The sequence below is a fragment of the Alosa alosa genome, chromosome 12, assembly GCF_017589495.1.
Source record: "Alosa alosa isolate M-15738 ecotype Scorff River chromosome 12, AALO_Geno_1.1, whole genome shotgun sequence".
In the NCBI taxonomy this organism is placed as follows: Eukaryota; Metazoa; Chordata; class Actinopteri; order Clupeiformes; family Clupeidae; genus Alosa; species Alosa alosa.
Window position 1 is genome coordinate 25,670,753 of NC_063200.1, and position 8,630 is coordinate 25,679,382.

Genomic DNA, 8,630 nt, shown 5'->3' on the forward strand with positions numbered 1-8,630 from the left:
ACTGGATCAGCAGGTAAGACGGTGAGAGTGCCACTCACATGAACAACTTGGACATCACAATAAATAAGGGTACGATACCTATAAATAAATCTGCACTGATAAGAGGTTTAATTGACAGAAATCAATTTCGTTTGTGTAGTAGGCCATCATCCAGAAACTACAACAGTCTTTCTAAGCAGCCCATCAGTGGTTCTCAAAGCTGCTGTAACCTAATGGTTGTGCTTTAGGATTAGTGAGTCTGGCCATGCGAGTGGCACTCTCACGTCCCGTCTTACCTGCTGATCCAATATTCACCTTTAGCTTCGTCTCTGGTCAAAACGTGTGTCATATTCATAGCATGCAAGCCTTGTCTGCATTAGATTCATGGCCGGATTATCATGACCACGGGCCCTGGGCACAAAATCGCAGTGGGCGCCCCCTCCTCCCACCCGGCTGCCCGTTAGTGTTTGTTTGTTTCACGCACGCAGTGTGTGGTTTGGATGAGCCAGCCGTGCAGCTTGCCTGTCTTCAGCTTAAAGTTTCTGTCAAATTGTGTGAAAAACGTCCAATTACTTTATTTGATATTTGTAGTATTTTAAGAGTGACCACATGTGACTTTGAAGTTTGACCTCACACCATTGAGTACCTAATCAGTTCATCAGACCCTTATAATAAAATAAGTATGCAAGTTTGATGAAGGTCCTTCAACCAGCATTGGAGATGTTGGAAAATATCATAATGTGTTAACACATGATTTTGTCATATTGATTTCAGCGTAGTTAATTGAAAGCTCTGTCATTTCTGTGAAGGATTGGAGTTGTAGGAACCTGATCTTCTTAATCAAAGAGTTCCAATATGCCTTCACTATATTTGCTTCCACATTCAAGCCAAATCACCTCAGACTTGGAATGCACACCTGAAATGCCTGGTATTGCGCTATGTAGTTTTGTCGGAGGTAGGGATGGGCAGTATTTATGAATACTTATTTCATATTTCAAATACAAAATAGTATTCTATAATTTGTACTTTATTGGGCTGAAGTAAAATGGCTGTATCAATATACTTTATAGGTGTGTGTTTTTGTAGTTTACAAATACTGCCCAATATTTGTGGTAAAACCAATGTGATAACATCATAAAAGTGCAAAACAGTGAATGTTGCCTCTGACTGGTGCTGACTTAAGTTGCCCAGATTTGTTGTGATCAGAATATTGAGATTCAGAAACACTCTAACCCACTCACTCAACCACATGGCTACTTACTTGCACCCAGACTTATGTTTGCCTGTTTTAGTATAGAAATTTGAAACAACTTTGACAGTCATGTGTGTCCTCCACAGGTGATGATATAGAGGGCGCCTTTCTGAGCCAGGTTACTGGGCAATATTTCTGAGTATTGTTGTTCTGGCACGGTCTCTTTGATTTTGGGCAATTTCCTTTTCTTGACACTTTAATCATCAGTTGGCAAATTAACATGATCATCCAATCGGAACACATGGAACCGGTTATGTGGTTGCCCTGCAACATTGCTCTACTTAAACTGTGAAGCCAAAGACAAATTTCCACTTTTGTGGACAATAAAGATTATTATTATTATTAGTTATTATTATTATTATTATTATTATCATTATTATTATTATTATTAAAGCAACACAATAGAAAAATAAATGTATGCTACTTCGCATCAATATAACACCATTTAGCGCAGATGGTACCCAATTAGTGCATTCTGGGCATGCATTGACAATGTCAGAGACTTCATTCTCTGTATTATGTCAGTGTATCATGAGTTTCAATTTAAATTTATTGTGCTTATAGAGCGGCAAAACATTACATATGTATCATGGCGCTTTAACAGAGTGTAGACAATCAGAGAAAAAAAAAGGAAGAAAAGAAAAGAAGGCCCATGGGTAACAGGGGCGAGGAAAAACTCCCTAGAATTGGAGATGCATATAGGAAGAAACCTCGAGCAGATCCACGACTCCAGGGCGTGACCCATCTGTCTAGGGTCAAATACAGGACAGTAAGGTCTGTATACATGACAAATGCATATGACAAATGCATATGATAGTCAGGTGTAGAGAATAGGACATGGTGTTTAAAGCCACCTGAGGTGAAAGTTACAAGAGGTGGGATGATTATGTATCCGTTATGATAATGCATTAATCCTAATTTAGTGACAGAAAGTTCAAATAGTCCAGCGTTGGAATTGTCCAGGGGAAAGGAGTTGTCAAGGGGCATGTGGTGGGTCGGCAGACGGGCCAGGAATCCGGGCAGAGTTGTCATAGGCAGGTGCTAGGCTGTACAGGCCAGGAATCCAGATAGGGGTAGTTAATAGAACTGCATTGGGTTGCTTTAAGTCCCCATTTTGTGGCTCTAAATAGGTGTGGTGGTTAGTTTGTACAGTTCAAGTTCAGTTGTGACTTTTTGAGTACATCTCTGATACAGTATTTAGACTATGAGAAGTAACCGGCATGTATAAGCATAATTGATCTGTTGACTGTTTGCAGATTTATGGCATGTCTAGGCAGAGAAAAGCTGCATGCTCTCAAATGCTGTCCACTTAGTCAACAGAGTCGGTGTACTGATGAAGGAATGGATTAAATAGACAGATATGGAAGGTTTTACGTGATTTCATGCTCCCTTTAAAAAGTATATTTAGTATTTTCAAAGTACAAAATTACAGTATATTTTGATATGGTGTGGCTACTGTATTAGTTTATTTTTATACACTTCAAATTAGGGTATCTGATATTTTATTCTAAAATTCATTTTGATATATTTTTGCCCATCCCTGGTCACAGATAGGAGCATGACATTTTTTGTCGGTTTAAGACAAATTGCATACCCCCTTAAAACTAAACGTGTATCCATATGTTGAAATTGCTAAAAATGGGAATTCATATATCATGTTACTTTAAGCACCTCTACAAATCAATCATATGCTCAACCTTTGGCACATGTGCTACATGCAATTTATTATTCTCCACAGAGAGCAGTAAGCCTGTTGACAACTGTTTCATTGGCATTATTTCAACTCATGGAGAGGAAGGCGTGGTGTTTGGGGCAGATGGCAATCGTGTGATACTCTCACAGGTCTTTGGATTTTTTGATAACCCCACCATGGTTGATTTCAACTAATGAAATGAATTCAAGAATATTACCTGTGCCAGTGACAGCATGCTCCAGTAAATGCTCCAGGGAAGATAGATATGCCATGCTTTGCTACTCGCCTCACCAAAGAGGTGTACCCCTTCAGAGACTGATAGACACTGGTGCACTGGAGCACTGAGTGCGAAACTTGGAGGAGGATAATACCTGGGTTTATAATTCTTTTAACCACAGGTGGACTCTGATCAGTTACTTTGCCTCGTGGAGGTGTGGGCCTATTGTGGGTGTACTGTCACGTCACCGCCGTCTCTCTCTTATCTGCACTAATTCCACAGCTACAAAATGGTTCTACACTTGTGCAAATCATATCCTCGAAGACAAAACTCTATTACACATGTGAATATCTTTTCACAGGCACAATCTTTATGGCGTTGTTTTGATTTCATATTAAACAGTTCACTTATCTATTACAGGACTATGTACAGGTCAGGGTGCACCAAAGCATGTTACATCACATCTGAGGCTATAGGCCTTTAGAAAATATAAAGTTTGTGCTGTATAATTTGTTTTCCCTTGATGGTACAATCCAAAATGTATCAGCCGTACACTTTGTTCACCTTTCTAAAATACATGATTATGTGCAGGTCATGATGTAACATGAGTTTAGATATGTCCCAGCTTGATACTTTTTTTGCATCACATCTGCTTTTACAGTGTAGGCTATTTAATTTATTTCCCCTTAATGTATTGGCCAAAATGTGTCAGTCAATATGTATCACCTAGTTCACCTATATCCAGTACAAGACTATGATACACCTGTCATGATGCACTAACGATGGTATGACATGTCTTAATTCATGTTACAATATCACAACTAAAGGGTATGCTTTTAGAAAAGATATGGTTTAGGCTGTTTAATAATTTTTCCCTTAATGGAACAGGGACACAATATATAAACCATACAATTATTTCACTCATATTCAATATAGGACTACGAAAAAAGGTCATAGTGTAACATTATGAAGGTGGGACATTTATCACATCTAGAGGGTATATTTAGAAAATATATTGTTTAGGCTGTTTAATTAGTGTTCCCTTAAATATATACAGTACATTCAAATTGTTTAAATGTTTAATGATTATTAATACACCTTTCATCATAAATTCCAATTTTACATTCAAGTTTATCGAGTATAATTTGAATGATTAAGTCAGATGAAATGTATTATTTTTCTAGTCACTCCTAAATCTATCGTAACATACGTTACTTTCTGTGGTTTTCCAAGAACAGCCCAGGATTGCATAATATGAGTAATGGTGATGGCAGTATTTGAATGCAAACAGCACCACCAAGGCTTGACTAATTGGCTAACTCTACCATGACACTGAGAAAGGCTATGTAAATTGTGCAATCACACCTCTGATGGTAAAGCATTAGAAGTTTACAAGAACTTGGAAATCATGGAAGCCCTCGTCCTGGAAAGAAAACCTATGAGCTATTTTGAACTGGAGAGGATTTTGAACTGGAGAGCATTTTGAAAGTTCTGTTTCTTGGAAATTCATTGAAAGTAGGTTATATATCTGTACATGATGTAATATAAATGTCCAAAATGTTGGACATTCAGCAAAAAATATAACTAAAGGTATCTAAATCTCTAAACATCATAGTCTAAAAAAATACATGACTTAAGTTGCAAACTTAACTTTCCAAGTAAATAATAATAATAATGCAGGGAATGTCTGGGTATCTCCACTTAAAGTTCTGTGTGGTTCAGTTTGTCCTTCATTCTTTATGATGTTTGACAGCATTACCTAACAGGCAGGTGATTACTGTAAAATGCCCAGACAGGAAGAAGACCTTAAAGGGAGTGACTGTGACTAACTAATAATCTGCTGAGAGTACTGTGAGTTTCAGATCCACACCTGTTATGTACACCTAAAGGCAAAGAGAGAAGCAAACTTAAATGTCTTGTGTGTGCTTTTTGCATGTCAGTTCTTGTTCATTACCTATGAGGCTGGTAAACGTGTTCCACTCTTAGGTGTTAGTTTCCATAGTAAAATCCACCCAGTGTTTTGAGCTCAACATGACGTTTTGGAACAAAGTAAGGGAAAGCGATGGGATTTGCAATAGAGCCGTGATTGTGTCTGTTAAAGACTTTGACCCTGGAGTAGACTTGACCAGGCGGCCAGGAGTTGGCCGCGATGCCCAGCGGCTCCACAGAGTGCTCAGCCGACTTGGCTTTAAAGTGGAGATTCACAATGACCTAACAGCAGAGGAGATCTACAGTTTATTTAACACAGGTATGTTCTACAGAATTTGGGCTATGTTTAAGTCAAATTTAAATTTGATTAACTGTAGTCAGTGAGTGACTTTCAACAGAGATAGGAAGAATTGGATGTTAGCTTGATGTTCTGTGTATTCATGAAATGATGTAGGCCTAACTATTTCATGCAAGGTCAACATATACTGTGTATATATATATATATATATATATATATATATATATATATATATATATATATATATATATATATATATATATATCATCTTAAAGAACATATTGCTATTCTGATTTGATCAACATTTGCTGCACTTTACTCATTGTGGTATTACAACAGTAACAACGTAGGAATTTCCCTTTTCATCAATTTTCTATATGCACTGGATAGCCATTTAGTGCCCAGTGCAAAACAGATGAAAAATGTTATACTCCTACCCGTGACAACAACACTACATAGTGCGGCTATACCAGGCATTGGGCCCATATCAGTAATGTCAGAGACTCCATTCTCCTCATTGTAAGTCAGTGTAGCATCAAAATGAGTTTGAAGCCGTTATTTCCAGGTAAAATAACTGCATTGCGTTGCTTTAAAAGTATACAATTTTAAGGGCAAAATAATGCAAAAAAATGGTATATTCCCGGTTGTCAATTTTCAAAACACAGTGGGTACCCATTTAGTGCTAAAGTGTTGCCCAATATATCAAAAACTGAGAAAAAGGATCAGGTTCCTGTTCATAAACAAACAGAATGAGTTAGGTTGAAGCCAGCGTCACCGTCATGGGCGGGCCTCAGGGGGCCAGGCCCGTCCAAACAGGCCAATGTGCCCCCCCAAATGAGTTCTCTCAATAATTCAATAAATCCTGATGTTAAACATCTAACACAAATATATTGTTGTTAGATGCAAATGTACAACAACAACAATACACTTCACTAATCAAACACTTCAAGAGCCTTTCCTGTGCCAATGACAGAATGTTCCAATAAACATGTCACTGTCACAATATGCAATACACAATGAAGTAATTTTATTATAGAAAAATAACAGCTTCAAACGTGGATGCTACATTGACTTACAGTACGTAAAATGAATACTGACATTTCACACCACTCCACACCTGGTATTGCGCTATAGCGTTATCGCAAGATATTTTTTTCTTAGTTTATTAAGAGGAATGGGTACCCAAATGTTGAAAAAAATTCCTACATCATGCTAAGCTAACTATAAAATAAAAGCATATGCTCAATATAACTTTTGGTGATTTATTTTTCTCTACAGAGAGCAAAAAGACTGTTGACAACTGCTTCATTGGCATTATTTCGACGCATGGAGAGGAAGGAGTGGTCTTTGGGGCAGATGGCAATCGTGTGAGACTCTCTCGGATCATTGGGTTTTTTGATAACCCCACCATGGTTGATAAGACAAAGCTCTTTCTTTTGCAGGTAAGATGTCACTTCAATTATCAAACAGTTCAAGAGCATTAACTGTGCCAATGAGCTGCATGCTCCAATAAACATGTGACAGTGTCACAATATGACAACTTAAAAACATAAAGAAGAGGAGCTGCACTATGCATATATACTTTTATTTGCAAATAAAAGTATATATGCATAGTGCGGCCTCTTAAAAACATAGCAATTAAATGAATGTACCCTGAAAAGTAGCGGTCTCCTCTCAGACTGAATATGTTCTATGTTTGAATCTGATTGATCCTGTCTCTATAGGCATGTCGAGGTCATGATTTAGACAGTGGAGTCGAAATAGAGACGGACTCAGTCTCCGTTTCAGATGAAGATGATAATCTCTCAGACTATCTCTCCATTCCTATCAACACAGCTGTCATGTATGCAACAGCTCCAGGTAACTTGGTCCTTTGATCAGCCACTGTTTTAGGGATATGTTCTGCCAGGGGAAAGTACAACCACCACAGCATATTTGAACAGTCTACCAGAACTTACATTGTGTTCATTTTTGTTTGGTCTGCAGGATACAGTGCCTTCACGAACCCATTGGGCTCAGTCTTCATCCAGACTTTCTGCAACCTTCTGGAAGAGGATGGAGGTTGTGACCTGGAGATAACTCGTCTCATGACACGACTAAATTACCAGGTCGCCTACCACTTCCAGGCAAGGGGAAAGGTGCTGGCAGGGAAGAAAGAGATGCCATGCTTTGCTACTCGCCTCACTGAAGAGGTGTACCCTTTCAGAGACTCACAGAGGAGCACTGAGGAGCTGAGTGAAAAACTTGCAACCACAGCACTGGTGGAAGACTATCACAAGGTACGCAAGCGCTCTATCAGCTAAAAGAACAAGCTGAGAAGAGTACCTGATCCACGGCTTTAAATACCGGTCATCTTGCATTTCCTCCCCTGGGTCTTCTCATTGTAATGTCTTTAGACCTGTCACTTTTTAAAATGCATAGCAGAAGGTTTAGTGCCACATCCTTGCATGCACACACATACAACTCCCTGTTTCACAACAGGTTGCTAGACATTGTTTGCTTGATTTGGCTACTATGAATGATAAAATGTGTACATACAGATGTTTCTTTTCAATGTAAATACATGTTATACTTTATCTTGTTTTTCCTTCAGTGCAATAAACCAGGGTTATCTCATGGGTCACAGGTTGTAAGAAACCTGTTGGTTGTATGAAACGTCACAGGTTGTAAGAAAACACAACTGAAAATGAAACACAAGCAATGATTTTTGTTAACTCAGACATTGTCTCATGACTCAATCTGTGTGACAAGTCAGCCACACCTAGCTTACGTGCCTGAGGCCGGAATGGGAACAGGACACGGCGTGCTTCTTCTCGAGTATGGGTTATCCACTCAGAGGTGAATTCTAGTGTACCAACAGTGACAGTACCACGGAAGTATCTTGACTACATTTCATGCATAAGTCATAAGTCTCATCATTACGAGGAAAATGTTGTGAACTGTTTGTAAAGACATTCAGCCAAATATAGAGGTGAAAGTATTTGTGCAAGGGGCCATAACACTAATATTTGAAGTCATTAGGCGAGTTCGACTTCGGCTGAGTCTGACTTGGTCTGGCTTACTACGTAAACGTGATCTTCAGAGGCTAGCCGGGAGGAGCTACAACAGAGGGCAGCTCATCCCGGACAGAAAGGCTACAGTCTGCCTGACGTGACTCGCGGGAGACATCGCGGGAGATATCGCGAAATGTTGTTTGCAATAAACACAGCAGAACTTTCATTCTTACTCATGCTCATATTAAAATGAGCATGACTGACGAAAT

General features: G+C 38.8%; 1 protein-coding gene across 1 annotated transcript; it reads left to right on the forward strand.

The window, feature by feature from the left end:
• Positions 1 to 4,473: 4,473 nt before the first annotated feature.
• Positions 4,474 to 7,984, forward strand: LOC125305227 (caspase-7-like). Its single transcript, XM_048259899.1, has 5 exons — positions 4,474 to 4,656; positions 4,934 to 5,389; positions 6,647 to 6,810; positions 7,093 to 7,228; positions 7,355 to 7,984. Exons 2-5 carry the CDS (start codon positions 5,173 to 5,175, stop codon positions 7,669 to 7,671), a joined length of 834 nt encoding a protein of 277 aa, XP_048115856.1. The 5' UTR covers positions 4,474 to 4,656; positions 4,934 to 5,172; the 3' UTR covers positions 7,672 to 7,984.
• The last annotated feature ends 646 nt before the right edge of the window (positions 7,985 to 8,630 follow it).